Consider the following 27,203-nt stretch of genomic DNA (forward strand, 5'->3'; position numbering starts at 1 on the left):
AAGGAGAAGAAAAGGAGAAAAGGGGATGGGAAGGTGATGGAAAGTGATGGAAGGTGATGGAAGGTCAGGGAATGGAAAGGAAAGGAAGGGAAGGGATGGGAAGGGAAGGGAAGGGAAGGGAAGGGAAGGGAAGAGGGGAAGGGGCAGGGAGGGAAGAAAGGACAGAATCCAGGATAGAAGCAAAAAAATATGTCAACTTCATTTTTTAATTTTTTATTTTTTTTTTTGGCAATAACCAGAAGATGAGACACCTTCATCTTTGCAACAGGGTAAGGACTATTTAGCAATGGTTCAGCAACTCATTTCCTTACTAGAAATAGTCACCGTACAAACAGATAATTGATACAAAAGGAATACTTTGATCCAATTATATTTTTTTTTGTTCATTTTGGATGCAGTAATAAATCACTTAGTGACAGTTTTAATTATATTTGTTTGTTATCATGTTTCATTGTGAGGCTCTCATGGGCTAGCACAAAGCTTCCCACAAACTAACTCTAAAAAAAAACACACAAAAAAAGTGCCAAATAAACCTGCAAAGCTTGCAGATAAAGATTTATAATCAGTTGAAACCATCTATCTAAAAGAAGTTCCAAATTTCAGACCAATATTCTGTCAAATTCAAGTTTTCTACAAACACAGTCTAGTGTAAGCCAGGTAAGATTATGAGCTTTCATGCACAGCTTTCTATATATTAAATGAACAATTTGTTTCACTGTAAATGAACATTTACAGTCATGGTGCAGCACAGGAACGTTAATACCCATTTTAATACAACCACAAGCAGAGAGCACTCACAGAGCATCTTGTGCTTACATAGGACTTCTGTCTTATTTTAAAGTATAATGCATTTGATTGAGTCCTTTTCAGCAAAAAAATGTTTTAATTTGATATTCAGCATTTCTCTTCTCTTTTTTGATCAAGTGAAGCGTCAAGATGAAGATTACCTTAATCACACCATTGGGTTGGGAGGGCTCTGACCATTTTAGCAGCAGGGCCCTGCCATTTTCTTTCTTTTCCACAGTGAAGTTGCTGAGGCCACTGGGTGAAGCTTCCAATGTGCGCACAGATGTCCAGGGGCTTGAAACCTGCCCAGCATTGTTTACAGCTACAACATGAATATGATATGTTGTGAAAGGTTTCAATCCAAATAAATGAGCCTGATGCCTTGTTCCCTGAAGCAAGAATACAGATGTTTGAGTTAGTTAAAATAGTAATCAGCATCTGTGATTTATGTCACTTGGAAAATAAGGTCTCGGCTCTGGGTCACTTCTGACCGCTTTGCAGAATAACCCCATCTGGTCACTAGGATCTTTTGGTGGGTTTCCATAGCTGAACCTCAGAAAGAAATTGTAGAATCACAGTGGAGGCTTTGGAGCCAGCTCCTGTGCAGTCTAAACCTCAGTGAGCAAACAACTTCTATAGCAAGTGTGGGAGCTTTGTGCAGTGAGCACCAGAGTGCCTGGCACTCTGGAGGATTCAAGCACCTGTAAAAACCCATGGTATATGCGTGATGCCTGCCTCTATGGAACCCTTATATATTTCTTGTGTGGAGATGTGATACTCAATAGGTATGTTGTCCTGTTCTACCTGCTTGCCTCTCTTCCTGCTTTGTAAAGATATTGCTTGAGATAAGATAAATTCACAAGGTAAGATGACTGTGGAGCAGCCTAACAAGAGCTCCCTCTTTCTGCAGGTTGGAAGAAGCTGCCCTACTGCTGACAGGGTTGGTCAAATTATCTCTGCACCAGTGGAAAGAGGCTAGGAGGAGCACAGCTGTCTGTGAATCCCACCGGGGTCTGCCCAGGCTGAAGAGCCTGGGGCTGACTTGCCCCATGCCAGCACAAGGACACCAGGCTGTGTGCAGACAGCCAGACACCAGCCATGGCCTGAAGGGGCCACTGGCATCGCTGCTATGGCTTCATCCACCTCACCAGGATCTGAGACAGGTCTGAAATTGCTTGGGTATGAGGCCAAACAAACCTCAGCACAAACTTAGATCTAGGCAGGAAGGTAATACAGCTGCAGTGTTATTTTGAACAGCAGCAAAAGATCTGGTGGCTAATAAAGAACAGGAGAAACATGGTTTGATATAAGACTGGTCAGATTTGGCTCATCCAAGGGTCAAGGAAGAAAGGGGATATGCTGATCACTGATATATTTAATCTCATTTTTAGTTGTGCTTTGCATTAATTATATAGATCTCAAGAATGGGAATGCAGGAATTCAGTTTCTTTCATGTGGCAAAACCAGCTGAAGCCAATTTCACTGTTTCACTAAGTCATATTAAGTTGTTAAAGGCTAATGCTTCCAATTGTTTAATATTTAAACATTTGTTAAGCTATCAGACTCAGAAACAAAATTTAAAGAAATATTAATTTCTTTTTTAAAATATTAAAAGTTAGATCATAAATATTTAAATAGTTATTTCCTCACAACAATGAGTTAGCCTTTTAGATAAATATGGCACAGCATTTGAATGACCATTATGAATATTAAATCTGAAGATGCCACAAGTACAGATTATAAACATACTTTTCTGATAAATGATTCCTTTTTCTGTTAAACAGGGCAAACACTAGCAAGATTAATAATGCAAAAAACTATAATTCTTTGTTAGGAATTCCCAGTCATCACTGCCAAAAAAGCATAAACTCAAATGCAAATAGCAATCACCTCGAACAGATTATATATAAAAAAGCTCTGGCTGCTGTGGGACATTTAGAGATATCTTTTGTCATAAGAAACATGGAAAGCATGTGGGCTATAAAGCAAAAACATATGTACATTGTCAATAGCAGCACCTGTTCAATTACACTTTATTTCAGTATGGAGAATTTAGTTCAGCCCCTAGATGGCAATACTATCAAACACTTTTGGTAACACGAGTACTTAATGATTAACAACGTGCGTTCAGTCATCCAAGATACTCAAGGCAGCCATTAAAAAAATAACAAAACTGATTTCATTATAGATTCTTTTAATAAACATTTATGGCTTAGATCCTTGAAAGTGGAAGCGTTCAAACTGCCATGGCCAGAACCCTATACAGCCGAACGCAAAATTATGAACTGCAGGTTAAAGAACAGAGCTCAAATTGAAGTTCATGCTTAGCATAAAAATCTGGCACCAGAAATTATGTTGGCACAAAACATGATTAAAATTAGCTTTACAATTGGATGTGGTCTGTATTAATAGTTTTTATGAGGACAGTTATCTATTGGGTTTTCAAAACAAAACTTTTAAAAGCCTGAAATTTACATTCTGTAGTTCGGGGGTGGAGATGGGAGGAAGGGAGCACATAACATTAAATTACTGCCCCTGAACTGCTACACAGAGGCTCTCCAAAGGCACAAACACATTCTTACAAACACCACAATAAAAGCAATGGCTCTGCTTTCTAATAAGCTGCATCATCAGGGTGGGCTTTTGTGACAGCAATGATACAAAACACTTGATTTCTTTTTTTAAACAGAAAACCAGCATACTTTTTATCACCCTCTACCATTTTCTCACTAAACCCAATATTTAATTATTTACAATCCTTACCACACTTTGAAATGAAACAAGGATGGAGGGATTTCCTTGCCTGCAGTTCATAATGTTCTCTGGAGACTTCTAAACTATTCCTTTCAGGGATGACTTTTATCCCTGGCTCCTACAGATACTTCTTGAAGAGCAAATGGTTTACATGTATTTCTTGTTTTGTTTGGTTTTGAAGTTAAGCTCAAGGGACATACTCCCAGAATAGGAACTCACATTTTCTCCCCCTACACTGCTGCCATTGCCATTAGTGAATTTACTCATTTCAAAGGCTGATGCTGAGAAAAGGATGGATGGCAGCCTCAGCGATTCTTTTTAAGAATTACTTAGTGTCCTACCATGACATTTTCAGCCTAGAAATACTGTCGTGCTGGAATGGTCAAATAAAAATGGCAAAATACACCTTGTAAAGGACAGCACTGTAACATTTGGCTTCAGCAGACAATGACACAGCCTTAGGCAGGCGCAGAAGAAAAATCATTGCCTGGGAGGTTCTCCCAGTCTTTGTCTGAAGAGCCATGAACTCATGTGTCCCATGTTTACACACTGCTGACAGGCCAGATTTCAGTTACCATTAAAAGCAAACCAACAAAACAAAATTTTAATGGGAACATTAAGATGTTTGTAGACTGACTGACCATGAAATCCGATGGACTAAAATCCGATGTCCTCTTTTCTCTGTCTCCTACTGGGAAGCATTCTCATTCATCTAGTCATTATATTAAGAATAATCCAGGAAACATTTAAGTGTGTAAACTCTCACATTCCTCCTGTAATGGATCTGTGAGGAGGAACAGTGCTCCAATCTCTGCACAACAGCCCTGAGCTCAGCCTGTGACATAGTCCGTGCTTTCCACAGCCCCATCCCCATCCCCAGGCCTGTCCCCATCCCTTGGTATTTGCCATGTAAAGTGCCTCACAGGCTGCCAGTTGCAGCACAAGCTGTTAACAGCAAAAAATACACTCCTCAGTTAAGTCCACTTCTCTAACTGTAAATTAGGATAAAGGTTATTTTTAAAAAAAATAACCCTTGTTTTAACACATTTTTCGAAGCATAAAATGAGAAAACATGAATCATGAATAATGCATCCACCAAGATTTGCTTCAGATTGCCTTTTTTGTTTGTTTATTTTTTAATTCATGAGCACAGAAGTCAGTTAAAGTCTGGAAACGTATTAGCATAGACTTTCATGCCATTCAAAGGCAGCCACATCCATAATGCAAGGTGCCTGCCCTTCTCCCTGCCTCTCGCTCCTCGTCTCGGGGCACGGGTAAGGCTGCACAGCCTTCAAGGGTCTGATGATTTTACACTGCCTACTGTGATTACTTTTGACTACTTGAAGTGCCCCAAAGGTGGCAACAGGGTCAAGAGGTCTCCTTAGGTTGAAAATGATCAAAAATTAGCATTGATTTGTAGCTGTCAATAATACCCTCCATGGGTGGACTCCCTGCACAAATGTTTAAACTGCATACAACTCCACAACCTAGTCATCTTTGAGTCCATTGATCTGATGAAGCAGCACTTCCCAGTGGTGTCATTCTGGGGTTTTCCTTTTTTTTCAAGGCAGGCCACCTTCCCCAGTTGCCCAGATCTCCAGGCATGAGTTCAAAATGCAACAGATAGATCAGAAGATCTCTGAACCACTGAAGATCTGTCTCCTCTTCCAGGGTGGTCATCATACCTCAGCAAGTCATCAGCAACCATGTAAAAGTGAGGCTCTGGTTTCTTCTCTCTCTCTAGCTTCTCTTATTACAGTAATCCCTATTTGGCAGGTATCTTCAATATCTGATTAAAAAGCTAGCTGGCTATTTCTGTCAGTCTCTGACTAAACTGAGTGGCATCAGATACTACCACACTACTAATGGTAGTAGTTGTACAGGGATCCAAACCTGTTCTTTCCTAACACCCAGACATAAATGATGGGAAAGTAAAGTCATATGACATTCTTTTGTCTACAGAGGCAGAAATGCTGAACTCTCCCAAGACAAGGGAAGAAAAAGCTACACTTTTCTGGCAGTCAGAACATTAATCCAACCATCCTCCAATGCCAATTTTCAAATTTTTCACAAAGGAAGTCAGACCAATTCCTCTACAAGTGACATAAGTGACAAGGAAAGCTTGGGGTTTTACTAAGATACTGAGTTTATCCTCCCCTTTGTCATTTTCCTCCTATCCAGTTCCCCATCTAATCCAGGTTCTTTGCCATTTCTGTAAAGCACTGGGTGTGCTTCCACCTTGACTCTGATGTTCATTCTTATTTCCAAGCCTACTTCTTAGCCTCTGCCTTCACTCTAAAAATTGCACTGAGTCCATACTCATATGCAATCTCTAACTTGTCCTTTTGGTTGCCTTCCCTCTTGGGCTTATATCACACACACTGAGTAATTTTAATTTAAAGAATTATTCTATTCCTAAAGCCTTATGCTCAAATTTACAAGGATATAATGCACAAGTAATCTACGAGTCCCTTCCTGTAGCAGTGTGCACTGGAATATAAATTATTGCCATGGTAGTACTGAAAAATCTCAAAGGTTAGGCAAACAGAAACCAAAGTGTTATTCATTTTGCCAGAAATATCTTGCCTAGAGGTAACCAGAATCTCTATATTTACCAGAAATTGATGCTGCACTTTTATTTTCCTCCTAATTTGTAAAAAAAAATATTTTTTTGAATTTAACTTTTTATAAATTTCACTCAAAATATTTAATTTTGAGAACTTCACATTTCATTTTAGAATTTTAAAATTGCCTTTCAACATGTATTTTTATTTTTAAATCACCATTATGATATGATATGATATGATATGATATGATATGATATGATATGATATGATAATATGATTCGGTATTACTCAACAGGCTTTCAACAGCAGTGACACATACCACATTGGTGATAAATTTAATGGTATATAAAAAAACAAATATTAGGAAAAAAACCCCTAAATTTATTTATTTTTTTTTTTAAAGTTTATTAAACCAGACATTTCCTTATTAAACCTAAATATTATTTGGTATTACTCAACAGGCTTTCAATAGCAGTGACACCACATTGGTGATAAATTTTATGGTATATAAAAAAACAAATATTAGGGAAAAAAACCCCTAAATTTATTTATATTTTTTTTTTTAAGTGTATTAAACCAGACATTTCCTTATTAAACCTAAAATAATTTTGAAACATTTTTGCCCAGGGAATAACAGAATTTCTTGAGTTGGGAGAAACCTCTAAAAGACATCTAGTCCAACCCCCCTACAAAAAGCAGGGACATCTCCAACCAGAACAGATTGCTCAGAGCCCCATCAAGCCTGACCCTGAATGTCTCAAGGGATGGGGCCTCCACCACCTTTCTAAGCAACCTGTTCCAGTGATCCTCATATTAAAGAACTTTTTCCTAGTGTCCAACCTAAATCTAGCCTTTTCTAGCTTAAAACCATTACCCCTTGCCCTATTGTTACATGCCTTTCACAGCCTTCCCATAATGTTTCAAATTGTCTTTGGTTGAGCTGAAAAAACACTCTTCTTTTCCCAGCCCTGAAGTGAATTGATGCAGTCTTCTACATGGCTAAGAAATTATATTCAGGAACTTGAGCTTGCTTTTTTAATCAAGAAATATAGGAAAAAATCTTTTTAAAATATCTTAGATTATATTCAAGTTACAAAGTAAAGAACATAAAATATAGAAAATTACTTCTTTATTAAAACATAAGTTTTGATTATATTATAATAAAATATTCTTTCCTTGAGATTCCTGGAAAATGTAATGATTTTTTTTCCAACTTTAAGAATATTCTTGCAGCTTATTTTTAAAACAGAGTGTAATTTTGCCATCAACATCCAGTCCTCTGTGACTTGATGTTCCCATCCTTTCTTAACAGTACCACACTAGCAGTTTTATTTTGGTTGCTTTTTTGGGGTTTATTTTGTTGGGGTTTTTTTGTTTGGTTTTTTTGTTTGGTTTTGGTTTTGTTTGGTTTGTTTTAATTAAAAAAGCCCAAACAAACTAATTAATTATCATACCATGTTTCACTCAGTGCAGAACTGAACAATTTCCCATGTCCTGCATGGGCTTGTGGTCTACACCAGGGAGAAACCTCTAGAAGCAGAAGCAATCTAAGTTTCAAATGTTCTGCAAAAAACAATTAATACCTGATACAGAAATACGACATTGTAATTCATTTCCCTTCTTTCTGGCAGACCATGTAAGGAACTGTGAATTGTATGCAGCTGAATCTGTCTAGGGGAGTTGATGCCTGTTTTCACAGTCGATTTTGCTGCAGCCTCACCAGGCATCTGAATCCCCAGCTTGGACTTGAAAGCAAAGCACCGCAAAGAAAAGCACTGGGCATTAAAATGAACTCTAGCACATTTAGCATGCTGCATTAAATCACTGTATTGGCCTTTGTTGCAGCACACTTTAAAGCCACCAGCCATATTGCTCTTGTGCTGGTAAAACCTTAAAAAAACCCTCTTTGGGCAAAGTCAACACTTAGTAGCCTTCTCCATGCTATTTCACTAAGATCTCTCCTTCCCTTCTCCCTTCTCCCTTCTCCCTTCTCCCTCTCCCTCTCCCTCTCCCTCTCCCTTCCTTCTCCTGTCCTCTCCTCTCCCTTCCCCTCCCCATTCCATTATTTATTTAAAATTCCCCACACATAGCTGAGTGCCACCTTCTCAAAAATGTGTTTGCATCTGTATTTGTCTAATTTGTACTAAGAAATACTGAAATCCAAAAAGAGATTTTTCTGCATGACTAAATAAATCAAACAAAACAAAATATCAATGACATGACATTCCACTACAGACACCATCTAGAGGACGATGTCAACATGTTTTTTTAACATTAATATTTTATCTCTAACAATACTCACAAGACCCACTGTATAATAAAACACAGTTTTGTACCTTTCTTCCTCCCCTCACCTCCATTTTTTCACTTTAAACCAAATTTATTACTCCTCATGAGAACGTGATGGAAAGGAAATGAAGCATTTATTTTTATAAACTAGATACCTTATGAGACTGTTTTCCCCAAACTTTGTTTTTTGGTCAGCTCAAAATCTGATGTAGTTACTGAACTTGAATAATAGTTTTTGCTTTCAATAATAATTTTGGATATGAAGAACCAGACCAAGCTTCTCTTCAAAATAAGACAGGCAGAATCTGAAGGGAAAAAAAAAAAACCACCAACAAACCCAAACCCCACTATTTATTTGAGCTACAATAAAGCATGAGATAAAAATTACCCCCCCCTGGAAAAAACCTATGTGGCACACTCGGTAACACACACATTTATTGTACGTTCTGGTCTTAAGCTGAGTAGACATGCTTTGTGGAGAGCTGGTAGGAGTAAGAGGATAGAGCAAATATATCAGCAAAGACTTAATGGTATACTAAATCCTGCATCATATTAAAGCTATGTCAAACCCTACAGGATTGAGCTGGGAGGTTTTTGTGGTGTTCCAAATTCACACACTTCATAACCTGGAATCTGCATAAACTCATTATGGCACTGTAGAACTTCCAATTTGTTGAGTCTGCCTTGGTCACTGGGGGAATAGGAATGAATGATCGTTCAGGTGGAGCTTTATAATCTGGGATAAAAATATGTCTTCAGGAAAGGCAAAAAAACCACTGGCTGGTGTTTGTATCTCTACATTACAACTACTGCACTCATACAGCTGAACTCCAGTAATATGTTTAAAATAAGTACCACATATAGTGCTCCTGCTGAGCAGCAGTTTTCCATCCACTATTCCTTAATACTTAGGAATGTTGCTCCTCTCATGGATTTGTTCTATGTTGTCTGTAGGCATGGCAAAAGAAAGAAAAAACACTGCTGCTGTGAAACAGCAGCTAGAGCCTCAGGGCTCAAACCTGCAAATGGTAGGGGGTACATCCCTTAATATGGAGCATTAGGGGGTTAATGTTACATTTTTCCTAATGCCATAAACCGTATTTTCCATTTGATGTATTGGCTGATGGCCAGAACTAAGTTAGATGCTTTTGTCAGAACAAACAAAATCTGGACTGGCTCATCAGAGCAGTCAGTGCCTTCTTAGTCTCAAATACATTTTTTATTTCTAGCAATGTCCAGAGTGACATGTGTTTTGCAGAAAGGCTCTTCTAATTTTAAACCAGTATCATGAAACCATGGATGTTTTCATTATCCATAAAAATGGATAATTTTTGTACCTGAACTTCTCAGCCAAAGGTATCGTGTGTCAATCAGTTTTTCTTTGTTATAGGAAGAACACTCCCTTGCCACTATTAAATGTTTTGGCTTTGGTTTCTTTTCAAGTTTTATTTTTCAAGCACTCACATTGCTCCGCTATGACGTTTGTAACAATCCTATCTGTGTAACTCTATCTGTCTAAATGTATCTGTGCCATAAACTGCATTCTTTGTCTTCTTTCAAATTATGTCATACATGATCTTGCAAAGAAAAGTGTCTCTGAACACTGTAAAACTTCTCCCATGTGATCTTAAAATGACCTGGGCACAGTATCTGAAGATTTATATTTTCTGTAAAATTTGAAAAAGACAGGTTGGCTGTGTTTTTGGTGAACAAAAAACAGAGGAGAAAACCCTTATGTTTCCCCGATACATTTTTGCCTTTTCACAGCTCAACAGCCATAATAGGGAAAATGTAAATAGAAAAAAAAGTTTGAAGAAAATTTTTAAGGGAACTTGTACAAGGACAATACGAATCTTAACATAGATTACAGGTGAACTCCCTCATCACTCTCCTTGAAAATGCCATTGAATGTCAGTTGTGCTCCATAAAATTAAGACTTTGCAGTTATATGTGACTTTCCATCATAGGATCTCACATCATGTTACAAACATTAATTAATTAAGTCTCAGGATATCCCCCTGTGTTACTGTGTGCAGCTTCAGGAAACTAGCAGTATTGTTTTAGATCCCATTTTACACAGGTACAATAGACGTGTCACATTATTGCTAAATGCAAGCTTATTTTATTCCCTTTTCTCAGGCATTCCCAGTCCTTGTCTCTCTCACCCAACACATGCAAAAAAGAGCAGTTCTAACTGCTGCTAAGTAGATGGAGATAACACAGCCTCAAGGCAATTCACAGCTTTAAATCCCTGCTTTCTGCCAGCACAATGGAAAATAAAAGCAACATTTTAAAGGAGACTAAAAGGCTTTTACTTCCTACTGTTTTGTTCTTTTTTCTCTACCCTGTACTGAATAGTACAAGCTTTTCATTCAAACTTTGCCTGTTATGTATGTAATCACTTCTGAGAGATACTAAAAGCTAAGCACAAACAATTTCCTTGGAGCAGCATTATAAAGGCCCAAGTTTAGTCTGAATATGTGGCTGAACTTAAAATGTCACCTTTAAAAATGGATTGGGTATTTAAAAAATACAAATCCCTGTTCCTTGAAAGGCTTACCTTCACCAGGTATTTCTTTCGTTCCCTTAATGTTTTACACTTCCTACACTGAAATATTTGTTCTCCAAAGAGAGACAGGCTGAAAGTAAACGAGAGTGAGCAGGTATCAGTCTGGGAAAGGTGCAGTTCAATTATTCCAACCCATGCCAGGAAAAACAGATTTGCTCTGCACTTCTTGTACCTAGCCATCACCCTTAGCAGAAGGCCAGAGCACATTGCTCACACAGGTAAGGATGTCCTCTCTTCTGTAGCTGAAGGAAAGTTCAGCCCATCTTCTGAAATTGGCAGGGGATATTGATTAGAGACGTATTTAGGTGTACGCTCTGGCAACATATCCCTCAGCAAAGCACCTTGATATCAAAATACTGACACTTTCCTTCCAGAACTTGTGGGATGTTCCCTCAAGTTTGGAGTAGCAGTTTGCTGTAGGGGATCACTGCCCCTTTTGGCTTTATAAGCTATTGGAAAGCCTCAACAAGTAGCCTGAAAATCCCCTATGTCACATGATGGTAACAGGAACAAAGTCTTGGTTTTCCATTGCAGGGGCAGGCACTGTTGACAACACTAATGAGGTCCAAAAAAGATTATGTTTATATTGTTGTCCTATCCATAGCAGCTATGTCTAACATATGAAGGCTCAGAATCAACTGCAAGGGTTGAAAACAAGATAAGAAGAACAAACTGTTAATAGAGTTTGGTAGAGCAACTGGAAGAGAAGCTACTTGCAGGTTTAATGCCTTGAAACCAAGCGAATACAGTGGATAGATGAACTTTCAGATCCTCCTAGGATCATATGCCTACAGTTCCCTCTAGCTTAAGCCTCTTAAGGTGTGTGCTTAACACAGCCTATGAGGTAGTGTCTGTAGATTGCCCATTCCCATTTGCTATGCTGTCAGACCAGCACTAAATTCATATGCATACACAGAAGAGTAGACAGGTAAATCCAGGGCAGTGTGAACAGGAAAAGCAGCTAGCAAGCTTCGCTTTTAAATGTTAACGCATAAATAAAACACAATCTTCAATTGTGTCTTTTCATGATGTTACATATTCATTAGTCCTTTCTAGTGTGGCTTGGGCATCTTGGTGCAAAGTTCCTGCCAAAAAGAAGAAAGTCTAAGCGCTTGTGACATGCACTAGCAAGATGCACAAATTAAGGAAGAGATGAAAGACATAAATTCTGAAATATTACTTGAAAACGACTGAAGCATAACCAGTTGAGTTCTGATTCAGTATTTTCCTTGGATATTCAAGTTTCTTGGGGAATTAAAATAGATGGCTAAGTCAACAGGTACATAGTTAAGCTTAATAAAAAACAAATTGTTCTGGTTTCAGAATTGAGAATGTCTTTAGAGCACATTATTGACTCCAGCATATTAACTTGTAAATCCACTAGTCTCACCGTCTCGTCTATTGATTAGCCGTATGTATGCATGTTATAAATGAGCAATCCAAAAAGAAATTACTACAATTTAGTCATTTGGGCCAGACTTGTAAATGCATTCAAGTGCTCAAAGATGAAGATAGGCCCTATGGGAAATAGCCAAAGCACCTACAGTCAGGCACAAAACTGGTGCGGCTTGTGTCCTCAGTTATTCTCTATACTATGTGCAGAGGAAGGGTGAGCCCTGCAAAGGGAAAGCCAGATGTTTCACTTCTGTTTTGAATAGCACTTCAGAGGAGCCTCACTCTCTCTCACGACAGGTTATACAGACTAGCCTACCTTGGACATCTAAGTTAGCATTTAAAACTCAGAGCTGTGACTTCTGCTGAAATTCACCTAAGACCCAGGGAGTCAAGAAGCCAGTGACAATATTTGCTATCAGCACACAGCAATAGATTGAAAACCAGAGAACTACTGAAAACTTCAGAAGTTAAACTGGAAATGTTTCAAAGCACTTCAACAGAAGCTTCCTTTGGCCTTCTCAAGGCTTCTACATCAGGTCTTCATGCCTAGAAGAACAAAACTAAATGTTGTATGTAGATGGCATTAATCCACAACAGGGATTTGGTTTAGTTAACCCATGAAATTGAAGCAAGCATTTCTGACTTCTGATTTCCATGTTGGAAATGATTTTGAGTCTGAGATTATGTTACTCAAATCAGTGCAGTTTAAATTTTCCATTATAAATCAAGTATCATTACAGAGGTTTGTTAACAAAGCAATTGAAAGTGTTGTGATGCTTCTGTGCAGAGCCAGAAAGCTGGAAAAATGCAGTATGCTAAAGAGCAGCTGCAATTTTTTATCTCAGAAATTGCCTTTTTAAAACCCACATGTTCTCAGAATTATTTGTCCTCAAAGGGGGCACTGGATTAGGCATCAAAGAAACTAGAGCTTAAACTACTGTGTTACCTGGTAGAAAGGGTGATGTTTTTCTTCTCTTTTGCTCTTAAGGTCTCTATTCAGCCTTTTTAGGCCAGGACTTTCAAGTAACATTAAGCAAAGCACTTAAATATGTCACTGTCTTAAGCTACAACTATAGCATAAATCTCGTGATCTATTGGTACATCATGGGTCTAGCATTTCTAGCATAGACTAGCATTACAGAAAATCTAAATTATCATCTGTCTTGAACCCCTGAAGAGAAAACAATAAAAAATAATTTTACGATGCCATAATGACAAGAGTAATACTTCACTTCATCTGGGAAAGATGTCTTCCAGACTTCTCATTAATTCTTTTTTAAAGCCTGTTGAAATAGAAGAGCTCTGCAAAGTTTAATTCATTTTGTTTGTGCAGAGTAACAAAAATACAGAAAATTTATCACTTCTGTTACTCTCTTGCTAGGTGAAACCTGCATTTGAAATTCTGATTTGTGGGGCAATTGTAAACTTGGTGCATATTTTGCAGCCAGTAGAGTAGAATCCTCCACACTGTAGGGAGGATTTGGCTTAGGGTAGGAACTTTGCAGAGGGTGGGAATTGATGCATTCAAACCTGCAGCAAATGGGCTTGGAAAAGCACTTGGAGCAAAAATCAGAAGTAAAATGAGTAACAATTTGCTGTATGTCCCAGTAGGTTAAATAGATACTGGAACCTGTGTACACATTCCTGTCGCGAATATCCGACACCTCAGAGTACTTTTGACACACAGACAACACACACTCTAGATGTCTCATTCAGATGGACCATATCCCAGCATATCTTGTCTCTATGTTAGAGTGCTGTGGGCACAGAAGTGTTTAGAAGACACATATGCTACACCAAGAAGGAGAGTGCAACAGTCATGGATTAGTTTAAAAAAGACATCTACAGCTGCAGAGCCAAAGACCTTGGTGGAAGATATTGTGCTGCAGGTCCACCTGCTGCTCTTACATGAGTCATAGGTTGGACATGTAAGTGTGTATTTAGCTCCTCTGGTTTTGCATGTGCAACTACACAGCCCTCAATAAGATGAGACCTTCGAAGGCCAAGACCTGACTAAAGCAGAGTCCTGCCTGTCTTAACTACTGCAGGATGCATAGAATATCTGGAAGTAGAAACAAGTTCTTAATAAAAAAATCTGAAAAAGGCAGAAATTATTTTCTACAAGATCCTTAGGATGGGTATTAATTCTCGCTCCCTGTACCATTCATCATAGTCTCTAAATGTGCTCCTAGAAAGGATGGCTTGTGAAGGGAAAGGAAGGGAGGAGGAAACAGTTTCCAGAGTTTTCAGTGAAGTGAGCAAAGCAGCCTGCAGCTGCCAGAGGTATAACAGATGATGTTTGATGCCCTAAAGGATGTAACATGGCACCTGCTAACAAAGGGAGAAAAAATTCTCTGAATATGGTAGCAACTTTGGCAGGGGATCTTCCAGCAAGCCCTTCCACTTCATGGGTAGAAACTTTCACTCCATGCTCATCGTTGTTTTTTGGCACTCAAGCAGTTCAATGAGCATGTCCTTTCTACATCTTTCATCCTGTCAGATGATAGTGGAGGAAACTCTCTCTAAACATTGAAGAATTTTATTTGATGAATGCTGAAGAAAGATATTTTAAAATTAAACACATTTTTACAGTTAAACAATAAAATGGGTGCATGTGGGGGGAGTACAATACACCTAGATGTTCTAGGTCCCATTTGTTATTTGTTTCCCTAACTTTGGTGAGATACAAAATTCAAGGTCCTGAGGGAAGTACATGTAGTTTGTGATGGGATAAATTAATAACTTGGAATTTTTTCTGCCCTAATACAGATGACAAGTATGTAAATTAATATATTGTACATAGGAAGTCTTCAGACTACCATCCTCAGAAGAGCCTACTGCTCTCTGCCTTTGTTTTCTTTCAAAACAAACCAACCAACTAACTGTGAATTAGTTAGGGTTTTTTGGTGCTTTAATTTGCGATTATACTGGTACTGAGAAGCACGAAAGACTGTTTTAAACTTTACTGAATCTGATTAACTGTCAATTTGGGCTCAATTGAGATATTTCAAGACTAAAAGCTCCCTTCCAACTTTCTGCTGTTCGACACACAAATGAGATCTTCACATGATTCATAAACTATGCTACGTTTGAAGACAAATGCAAGTGCTGCCTGTCAACTTGTTCTCCAACCAGCACATCTGGCCTAACTCACAATCTCCTTTCTTCCATTTGTCTGTTTGCCATCACTTCTTTGTGTTTTCAGCATGGTCAAAACGCATTTCCACGAGCATGAAGATCCAGCAGAAACTGAGTGCAATTGCAAGGGCATGGAAGTTTCTGTCTCCAAAGGTGCATGGGTGGGGAAATTAGACACTCTGCCTGCTCAGCAGACCCAGAACATGGTTCAAGGCAGTGGTGGGGCTCAGGACCCCTTAGTTTCTAGCAGGCACATCTACTAGACTGGGACACACTGCTCAGAGCTCTCCTCCCATGACTCACACCTGTGTGCCCAGTCAGCCATGTCCCAAGCTTACAGTAACATGGCTGTGCTAGGCTATCTTGCCTAAAAGTCTGCTATAGGTGAACTATTAAAACCTGATCATGGTTTCAAGTAGAAGTAGTCAAACTCAATATTTCAAATAGCATTCATCATAACCTTACATGATTTTTACTCTTTGTACAGAGTTTTTCCTTTACCAACTGAATAGCTGGTTGAGTGTTTCTCAAGTGAAATCTCATTGGTTAATTATTTCCTTAATTCACTTGCAATTTAGCCTCCATGTTGTATCATGAAACACCAGAATCAGTCAGCAATCCATCTGATGACTAGATAACTACTTAAATTTTATTTTTAATAGCACATAAACTACAGCTATTTTTAACAAAGACATTTTTAGGATTGCTAAGTCTATTAGTAAAATTCATGGAGTTTTTGAACTTTGAAACCATTTCAATACTCTGCAATTCTTCAAAAAAGCCTGGAAAAATAACAGAAAACCCCTTTATGATCCAAAAGAATAAAAACAATCCTTCAGTTTGAAGACAGAATCACATCTTGGATTCCTTTGTCATACCCAGTTAACTTTATATACAGTTAGAGTATAACGTGATAGTAAATTTATAACCCTCCAGTGTCACCTGTTCAAAATGCATCGAACTATTCAGTATTTTTTTTCTGGTTTTAACTCTCCATCAGAGCCTGTGTGAGAACTGGAATAAATAAGCAGCCACGTTTTCCCATACTGGAAAAGTTCCAGAAGGGAAAGGGCTCTTGACATTACAGAGCTAAAGGAGTTTTCAAGACACTTTCTATTTCCATACTCATTCTTTTGTATGCTAGGTTGCCTGCCATTATGTTTATGTAATTCTGACAGTGTTCTTAATGACACACTAACAGATTGTAAAACACGCTGCTGGCATTTACTTGTTTTTTATATTTTTAAAACAATGTCCTTCATGTAACAGTAGTTAAGCGCGGCAGAAGGACATCATTAGAGCCATGGTTAAACTGTAATTTACACCATTAGGAAGGCAGGAGCAATTTTTATTGCCTGGCAATTTTCTTGCTGAAATATTTGGACCATATGGCTCAATTTGTGTAATAACCTTAATTTCAGCACCCTTCAGGTCTGCTTCCATCTCCTACGGAATGGTAAAATGCGGTTTAGCAGAAAAGGCAACTGTCTATACTTAGAGAGTTGAGATTAATAACATGTCACGTCCTGTTTTTGGTGAAGGAATTCGAACAGCAGCCAGATGGTATCTCTACAAATAACTGTCAGGGGTCTTGATCTAATCAATACAATGTATTAATACATCTCCCTTCGCTGCTTCTCGAGGGGCTAGCGTGCAACATCTGGAAAGATTGGAGGGACCGCCAAGTAGAAAGCTGATCCTTTTCAGAATCAAACTGAGCCCAATTAATTTTTCATGTATAGTTGATAACTGTTTCATAATGAGCTATGCGTCTTGACGGAGTTAGGGTTGGCGGCATAAGCGGCTTGTGCTTCCTATCCCCATTCAGTCCACTTACAGAAACCAACCCATTAATCAAACTATCTGGCATAAAACTGAAATCTCAGCTCAGCAAGAGATCAATAACCATCCTTAAAAAAAAAAAAAAAAGGAACAACAAAGACCCCACCACAGAACAAGGCTTTAGTGGGCTTTAGTGTCCAGGCATGACATTAGAAATTACTTTAACAAAAATCAAAACTTAGAACTATACTCACCTGACAGGCACCTATAAAACAGAATTTAATATTAGCTTCCTGACAAAAAGTAACATTTAAGTCCATTAAAAATACACTGCCATTCTGCTTTCTAGATACAGAGGCCATCTGGCCCCTATTCACCATAATTGCTGTTATAGTCTCAAAAATAATATGTATATAGTGCTGTAAATTAACAGACGGACACCCGCTCCCACTTCCAAAGAGCTTTATGTTGATAAACTCATGTTTATCACTGTGCAGGAATTAGGGCTTTGCCCCCTAAAAAAAGAGTGTGGCAAGATTATACACACTTTTCAGTGCTTTTTTAAAGTCTGAAAGGAGGAGAGAGAGAGGTCACTTGGGAGACAGAAAATGGGAAACTGCAACAAGCATAGGGGAGATGAGCTTGAATGAGGCTGTGAAGCTGAGTGATGGGAACGAATTCAAAAGGGAGCAGTAAAGAGAAAGGACAGGAGGTCAGCTGAGAATACTAAACTTATCTTGCGTAGGACACCCAACGGCTGTTTGATGAAAATGACTTTGGTGACTGTAGACCTGGATTAGACTCAAATGGAGTCCCCAAAGGTACAAGGCTCTATATTATATTACCAGTTCCCATGAGTCATATGGCTTGCTCTTGCTTTTTTAAAAAAATAAATCCTGTTTACTAAAATTGCACAGTCCTTCTTAAAATTCCCTATGAAATTTAAGTATATGACATAACACATCTCAGCCAATTTGCATACAAGACTATCCTTGGAGAGGAGTGGGGCAGGAGGATGGGATGGAGGGGGGATGAAGAATGGCCTTACTAATTACCAGCTGAACAATTTCTGTATCTGTTGGGCATGACCCTGGGGATTTTAGGAAGCTGCCCTATGACTTCACCAACAAAGAGAGTTAGCTTGGAGTTGCCTGATCTATCCACTTAAGAATGATGGGTAAATGTGAATTAAAATCTAGTCAAATCTAATTAAGCATTTTTAAACAGATATCTAATTTGAAAAAACAGCTGTACATATTACTCAACAAATTTCTGCCTTCTCCTTCTCCATTTTTATTCCCCACTCTACATGAAAAAGCATCTGTAGCTTACCAAAACCTTGTTTTCAAAGTATATTTAGTGCAGTCACACACAACATGGAACAAAAAGAAGAATGTACCTCATATTGTATCTTCTTATCAAATTACATTTAATAAGGTGGAGGTTTTGGAGGGTTTCTAGTTTGCTTATTTTATGTTTATAAAACATACTGTTTATAAATCAGTAGTGTTTTTCTACAGTGCCTGGTTAGCTTAATTTTATTCTCACAATTGAAATGCAAGACTTACAGAAAAACATTGTAGAGAAAAGCACAAATACAAAGCATATGTAAAAACATATCTAGAGAAAAAGCATATGGAGCATTTATACAATCTCATTTTAGGTATCTACCTTTAGGCTTTGTCATCTTGTTCCCTATTGTCCTATGACTGCAGGTGCACAAACAGAAAAGGTTACTAATTCCAGACTGCTGCCCAGCTTTCTGTCAGAGGGTACCATCTTTTAAATCTGTCATCCTGAATAATCCTATTGTGTAATTTACAGAAGACGAGCTGATTACTCAACTGAAAATCAACCACCTTCCTTTGACTGACATATGCCAGTAGTGGCCCACAAGTGGCACTAGAGGAAAGCAATTGCAGCCAAGTCCATACCTTAGATGTTCTGGAGGTTTCAAGATCTATAAAGGACATTCATGTGTCTAACAAAGTTAGATGCCTGAAGTCAGACATCGTAAATATCCCTCAAAAGACCTAATTCTACACGTGTTTCATTCATCAATGAGAAAAAAGATGTAAGGAATCGGTGAAAAGTAGATCTTGTACAAAGAGAAACCCAATGATAAAATACACTAGATATTTCCAAATAGGTAACCAATTTATTTGTAGGAAAAAAACCCAACAAACCAACACCTATTGATCCAGGCACTCTGATCCAGTCTATTTAGAATGTGCAATCAGGCATGGTCAGACATAACCATACCAGTTTTTTTGCTTCTGGTCCAAAAATTTATCAAAGGGCAAAGTTATGTTAACATCATGTTGCACACTGAACTAGGGAGGAAATATTAAAGAGAAAATGTAATTAAGTAAGCTCCTTTATTGTAACCTTCACTAATTTGAATCAACAGTTGCCTGACAACATATTAAGACCTCACAGACACCAGATAAACCTTTCCCTGCTACTGTGCATCCCAACTGACAAAGATTCTTTCATTCTTGGCAGAGTTCCAGCAGGGTCTAAAATTATGTTTCTGTGGCTGCTGAAAGCATCCAGGAGACACTGAAGTGTTCTTGGTTATGGTAAGGATGATATAAATAGGGGAGCTGAACCCTCTCTCTTTCTCTGTCACTGTACTCATCCAGTTCTATTACCACAGTACTTCAAAATCATCAAAGTTGCACAACAATCAATTTCATCCTTTCTGCTCTAATTAGGCAATTCTACAAGTCTGTCTTGATAGGTGGGGCTTACTGAAGCACTTAATCAGTTTCTGGAGGGGCATCGTAGTTCCAATCCAAATGCTTATTTAAACAGAGCTGTAGTGCCAAATCCAGCATATTCTGCAGCAGCATGGAAACAACAGAATCTGTGAGACACAGATTGCCTCTCTCACTTCTTTTTTTTTTTTTTTTAGCAGCTTTCAATGTGAAGGAGCACTTGTCCTGTATTCATCCTGTGTAAACTTAACAGTCTAGAGATTAAAACACAGAAAGCATTTTATATTATTGGGCTTTCCTGGCAAATAAAACAATTACAGCAATTCCAGTACAAGCCCTTCCTGAAACTGTGCTAACGAGGCTTTGAATCTTAAAAACTGCTTTTAAATCAAATGACTCATTTGCAAACCCATCACATGCAGCACACACATAGTAGGTGTGGGTCATTTCATTGAAATTAGAAAGAAAATGTCTCTATACATGAGAGGTCACCAGTTGTTGTAAGTTAAAATCTTTTCACTGTTAGGCATAATTAAAATACTCTACCAGTGGTTTCAGTAATTTAAACATTGCAGTATTGTTGTAATATTTTTCTAGGCTTCAAGAGTTCACAATTGTTTGGTCCAATCAAATCTAGGAACACTGGAGAAGCTATCACCCATCAAGGTAATTACTTTCAAGTTGAAATAATTACTCCATCAATGTTAATGGTCTTTCAACTTCAATAAAGCACTCACCTGCCGATAATCACAGCTAACCTCTTGCTCTCGTGCAATTCCCTCTCTATTTAGCAGGTTATATTACAGCCGTTAGAGTGGTCACTTGTCCTGAACAGCTGCTGAATTTCACTTTGATCAGCTGTGAACCATAAAAAAATTAGTCATCTGTGTATGATTTCCCCCTAACCCATAAGCCCTTGCAGAGCTAAGGATATGATCTTTTGCCTGTATTAGGGCACTGCTGAGCAGCCATCTTGGTTTTGGTTGTGGCTACTTTCCACTCACTAACAGCAGCACAGTAGCCTAATTAACTTTTGCCCTCCACTGCAGTTCACAGCTTTCATTCTTTGCTAAGTAGCACATCTGAACTTACAGCCTGTGGAGGGATTCCTCTGTTTGCTCTCACTCCCTTTTCTTAAAGTGCAGTCCATTTTCTAGGTGTCTGAAATAAACATGTGTAAAGAAGTTTCACTGGTCCCTCTACTTGGCATATTTTTTCTTATACTTGTGCCTATGATCTTAATTTTGTCTTCTGTAAGAAAGCTGCAATGTACAGTCCTGCATACTGCATTACAGAATAATATTATGTATGAGGAAGTTAATAACTACATGGTAGCTCATCTTTAATGCTGCCAAGTGTTCACTGGTCTATATGAGGAAACAGGAATGAAGGATCACACACAGATGTATTAAGTATTTCTTAATGTGATGAATAGAAAGGAACTATCTCTGGATGCAAGACTGCAGACATCTGTAAAATCCTCCATAGGAGGCACATAGATATGGTAGTACTGGCCATTATATGAGATTATTTCTCATATAATAATTTTAAATGGAGTTTTTCAGCCTGTAGGCTTTATTTATTATTTTTCCTTCAGTTATATATTTGATGTACAAATTAATGTCTGGTTATGACAACATAATCATGCAAGCCAAAGCCTTACCCTCCTACCAAAGTCTCTATTATTATTGCTTTTCTGCAATATGTCTACAGATTTCCTTAACACAGATGAAGAATCTGCCAAGAGGAGCTTGGCCAGTGTAGTTATATACCATCTCCCTAAATAATGTAAGGTAAGCCAACACATGTTCTCAACTGTTAGCAGAGCTGCATCCAGACCAAAGATTTTGCTGGTGCAGTGGTATCAGCTAAGAGATGTGTTAATTTTTTACACCCTGAGCAGATAAAAATGCCTTGTAGGAGAAATTTAGCCTGAGAGCCTCATACATGTGAGCAAAACACAATGTGAGTAGACCTGTGCTTCTAGATTGGATTTCCCAGGAATAAGGCTTATAATGCTTACACCTGTCTCTTGCATCCTGTAACAAGCACATTGGACTTCCAGTTCTGCTTTGCTGAGCTGGACATGACACACCACAGCCATGACTCTACACAGTAATAACGGGGGTCACTGCCCAATGAAGGCAGACTTTTTCTTTACAACCTTCAGCTCTGCATGCTTTTCCTTCTCCAAGCACATTCTAACAGCTACATGTTCTTACATCTTTTACTCATCTCCTTGGCTTTGAGTTCTCCTGGTCATGATAAGCAAATTCTTGATACAATTGTCATGGGAGAAACATTACCCACCCACAAAAGATCTACCAAAGAAAAGTCCAAATTTACCCATATTTTTACCTCAAGGCAACATTTGCAATAAAACAGTTAAAGAGCTCTGATGCTTTGATGCAATTTGTCAGGTCCTGACTTTATAATGTAATCAGCTCTAGGTACTATGTTCACAAGCTTGAGCCCTAAGTTCACAAGAGTATGAAGTTTGCTTTGACAATCTAGTTACTTTAGGCAGATTTCTGTAAATGAGAACTTACTCTCAATCCATTCCCCTACAGATATCTGTCTCACATTAATGCTCACGTCAATAACACACTAAATATCATTCTTGCTTTAGAGGGTTAAAATGAACTGAGACATCTTGGGAGACGCTTGTACTGCTGTAACCATTCTTGACTTGACTTTGCTCTGCAAATAAACCAGAATGTCAATTTTACTTGCTGTCACCTAACATCTGTCACTACACTCCTGGCTAAACAAGCTGGGGAAGTGGGTGTCACTCCTCTTTAATTGTGAAGCATCAAAATGCCTCACATGTACTTCACTTGCTTCTAACAGTGCAGGGAGGACCTTCTTTTGTTTGAGAAGCAGCAAAATTTGCTCTCAGAACTGCGTTCTCATTTTTGTCTTCACAGGCATCGTAAAATTTCAAGGGGTCAACCTTGAAGTACTGGACAGCCACACCTTTGACCTGTTAATTCAAATACAGATTAATGCACCTTGGGGGTCAATAAAAACCTTGAAGCACTGGACAGCCACACCTTTGGCCTGTTAATTCAAATACAGATTAATGCACCTTAACTGGGGAGTGAATAGCTGCATTTTGGGAAGGTAGAGTGGGTAAGTCTGTCAAATGGTTTGAAAACCCATAAGATGCTTCTTATTTGGCTCCGGAAATGGATAGAAAGGAAGCTGACAAATAAGAACAGTCTCCAGATACATTAGTGAGAGCTTAATTTGTGTCCTGCAGTGTGACAAGGAATATATTTCTACTTTAGGTTTTGGTCAAGCTTTATGTCCTGTGGCAGGCAACCAGGATGCAACAGACAAGAGCAAGGGTGGGATTGGCTACCGTGATAGTAGCACTGCTTTTCTTCTGGAATAATCTAATGGGATAAGAATGGAGTCTAACAGATTAAATAAAGGACCGAACTCATTGCTTGCTTAATACTTTAAGTCCTGCTTGTAACATGGAAGCTTGTGTGAGAGAATGACTAATGGTGTATCCCACGAGGGAGCTCCAATAGAGATGCTTTAGGAGATTAAATGATTTAGCCTAGTACCCCTGAAAGCTATATTTTAAAGGGGCAGAAGTTTAATCATTGGAATGCTAGTTCCTTCAACAGAATTACATTTTAATTAAAGTGTCTCATTCACAAAGCTACAGCTAAGGGTATATCAGCAATTTCATGATAAGATTCTATTTTTAAGGGGTTATAACTTTGAAAGTTGGTGTGCAAGTTTTGCCTGCTGGGATAATTGACCTGAACTCCTGAGGATATCTTTGATAACAGGACTCTGTGCATTTTATGTCAATAACTTTGATTCAAAGCTTTAGCTGTTCTGCTTTATTCACAAGAGGTAGGATTCAGATCTCAGCTTCTTGGTATAAATCAGCAACAACTCTATTGAGTTAATGTAGTTGCAACAGCTTAAAGTGAGTGCAACTGATGGAAAAGCTGTGCAGAACGATGTCTCCCCAAAGGGTAGTATAATATTTAAAAATAAAAAGGAGTAGGAAAAAAAAAAATCTATGTGTTCGTGACAAAGGACAGTAGAAAAAACATGCAAGTCAGCTTTGCTGCAACACTAGTAGAACAGCTATACATATGCTGCCAGAATGTCATTTTGATTCAGGATAGTGCTTGGGGAGAAGAAAGGATTTTGGAGCCAGAAAAATACTAATTCAGTAAATAATAGCTTGTTAATTTGAAAGGCTTTAAACTGATGCTGTTAAAGAAACACACTGTGGCATCATTATTTAAAAGACCATTTTGGTAGGTTTTATTACTCACAGTACAACCATCTCGGACATTTTCTGTTGTTGTTGGCATGCTCAGAAGACACTGCAATGCATGACCAGCCACGTCAATTCCGATACTCCAGCAACACATTGCATGCTGCTGAAGCACAGTATTAGAAGAAGGTCTGTAATTTTTCTGGTTTTGAAATCTTTGGATAGTCCCATCACAATTATGATTGTGATTTTTTTTTTTTTTTTAAACAAATTAAGAGATCTAAGTACCAAAATGCTACTAAAGTAGCAGTAACTTCAATAACTTTAAATAACTTTAAAATCCCAATATATTCCTGTCATTCAGTTCAGGATCTGTTTTCTTTCTCAGAAAATAATGTATTTCAAATTTAATCCTTTTAGGCTTCTAGGGGGCTTGATATTTGGAACCACATGATCACAAGAGGATGTAAAACTAACTGAGCTGGAAACTTCTCCCACCTTGTCATGTCAAAATTTTCTGGGAGAGTTACTTAAAGGTTACTATTGGATATTGTAGAGAAAGCTCTTTAGGATCCTACTTGAATGTCAAACAGATAGTCTATAATTGGGGTAATTAAGAATTTAGGAGATTTCTGGTGTCATCCAATAAAAAAATAGCCTATGATCACAATTTAGAGAAAATTCTAGGTTCACTAAATTGAGGTGGCACTCCTGACAAAACTCACATTTATTACAACTTCCTTAAACATTTTCTAAAACTTATTTTTAGAAGACAGCCAAGTACAGCAGCTATCCTAATAAAAAGTAGCTTGGTTCAACTATCTATATGCTGTCTTTTTATAGAAAGACTAGAATGTAATATATAAGTGGGAGAAGGAGTGGAAACTGCACAAATCATAACCACTTCTGTCACTGATTTACATAACGCTATTAGTCAGTTCACCAAACAACCTGCCCTTTCCTGTGTCTATCCCTCTACATACTGCATAGAAATGTAATATTTACAGACACTCATGTTTGGCAAATCCCTTCATGGAAAGACATGTTAGCAGTGAAAAAGTAACATTCTAATCTAAGTACATATAGTGAAAGTAAAAGCAGATCTGCTTTTATTAATGAGGGAAGCATACAAATGTGTTGCTTATATGACCTATATAATTACTAATGAATTCATTCATTTCATGATTCCAACTGCATTTAAAAAAATAGAATTATACACAAGGAGGACTGATTTTGTTCTTTGTGCAGAAACTGTGAAACTCTTTCAACAGTCAGACAAAAAGTGCAAGGTGGTATTTTCAGAGCAAGGCTGACAAAGTTAGATATGTGCTTAATTAGACATGATCCATCCACACTTTCAAGTAATCTACTTGCCTCTACTAGGAATTAGATATTAATGTGAAATATTTCAGTCTGCATTGGGCCAAAACCAAATTTTAAACCAAGAGAACTACTGGCAATTGAAACCTCACTTTTCAAATTATTGTTAATGCGATTTTAAAATACCACAGAGATCAAAGCAAAGTAAAGACAATTTAAAATTGGTTTTGTGGTCCAGTTCTTACCATTACAGTTAGTGCTGTAAAAGCTGGGATGTTGAATGTTGGATCGCTGCGTTTTTCTTGGTAGACTACTCGATACAGAGATATGACACCATTGGGGGAGACAGGTTGGGTCCAGTTCAGCCGCACTGAATAAGCACTTGTTGCTTGTGCCCAAGGGGCTGCCATGCCCCATGGGGAAGCCTCCAGAGTTTGGGCTGAAGCCCACAGGCTGTCCACTGAGCCCACAGAATTTTGAGCTCTGACACGATATTCGTAGAGAGTAAAAGGCTGAAGAGCATCAGATGCATCAATAAATTCCAAAGCTCCTTCAGCCCAGATGAACAAAAGCAGCTCTTCTTGACTGCCCACAGGACGTCTGAAAATAAATCAAAGGCAATGTGTTTAAAATTGAAAATAACTGTAATACTCCCATGGTGGTAGATCCTGAATTTCTAATTTCAACCTCTTCCTCAGAAAAGTACACAATGTATATCTACACTTTGCAGACACAAGGATGTGTCTACTTTTGCATCTTAAAAGCATTTTCCTGAACTTGTGATAGGTGCTGCGTAGTGAAGAACAGATTTTTGAGGCAATCACCTAATTATTCTCCTAGAAGAATACTATAAAACATGTCCAAAAAGTGTGCTGTCTGTTCATGGTGGCAGTGGGAATACAACAGCATATTGTCCTTTTAAGATAGAATACATTAGATTTGAGACTTTCAGAATTTAGAAGGTGAAATTTTTTATGTAGTTGATAAGTAATGACTTGAGTTGCAGTATGGATGCAAGTTTTCAACATTTCTGAAAATCAAACTCTTTATAGAGGTACTCACCTTGGCATCATTTATGGAAAACTTACAACCAGTTTACATGAGAAAGATGCTACCTAGTGAACAGGAGATAAATATTCTATAGCAATCAAACCCAAAATTGTGCACTTTTCAGTTCCGGTTTGCTCACAATAAATACCCCTTTTCTTCTTATGAATGGAGTACGTAATCCCTTGTGTATAAACTTAGCAGAATTTGCAGCTCCACCACAAAAACTCATTAAAATATCACAAGTAGTGCCTTTTGTAATAAATGACATCTTTTTTCCAATGCTGTTTTTGTTTAAAAATGCAAAATAAAATATATGAAGACAATTCACTGTATAGGCTTTTGGCACAAGGGTTTTTTGTTGTTGTTGTTGTTTTTTGTACATATATACTTATATATGCATATATAGCATTCCTACTACGGATCTGCTTGTGTTGGACCTGATGATAATTTAAGTATCAAAGGAGATTACAGATGATCCTCAGCCCCTTTTAATGTGGCCCCTTCTCGTATAAAATTTGCAACAGTTGTAATAAGGCAAGCACTCATCTTCAAAACAGAGTTATCAAAACAGCTCTTTCCCTTGG

At 38.0% G+C, this 27,203-nt stretch overlaps 1 protein-coding gene across 1 annotated transcript in view; it reads right to left on the minus strand.

Moving 5' to 3' along the window:
• The window catches only part of USH2A (Usher syndrome 2A (autosomal recessive, mild)), a 393,962-nt gene that overhangs the window by 30,871 nt on the left and 335,888 nt on the right, over positions 1 to 27,203 (minus strand). Inside the window, exons 61-62 of the mRNA XM_009994736.1 lie at positions 25,815 to 26,169; positions 948 to 1,175 (exon numbers count right to left, since the gene is read on the minus strand). Coding sequence (XP_009993038.1) covers positions 948 to 1,175; positions 25,815 to 26,169 — 583 coding nt within the window. The remainder of the gene's footprint in view (positions 1 to 947; positions 1,176 to 25,814; positions 26,170 to 27,203) is intronic.

This window comes from Chaetura pelagica, unplaced genomic scaffold (genome assembly GCF_000747805.2).
Source record: "Chaetura pelagica isolate M959 unplaced genomic scaffold, ChaPel_1.0 scaffold2, whole genome shotgun sequence".
In the NCBI taxonomy this organism is placed as follows: domain Eukaryota; kingdom Metazoa; phylum Chordata; class Aves; order Apodiformes; family Apodidae; genus Chaetura; species Chaetura pelagica.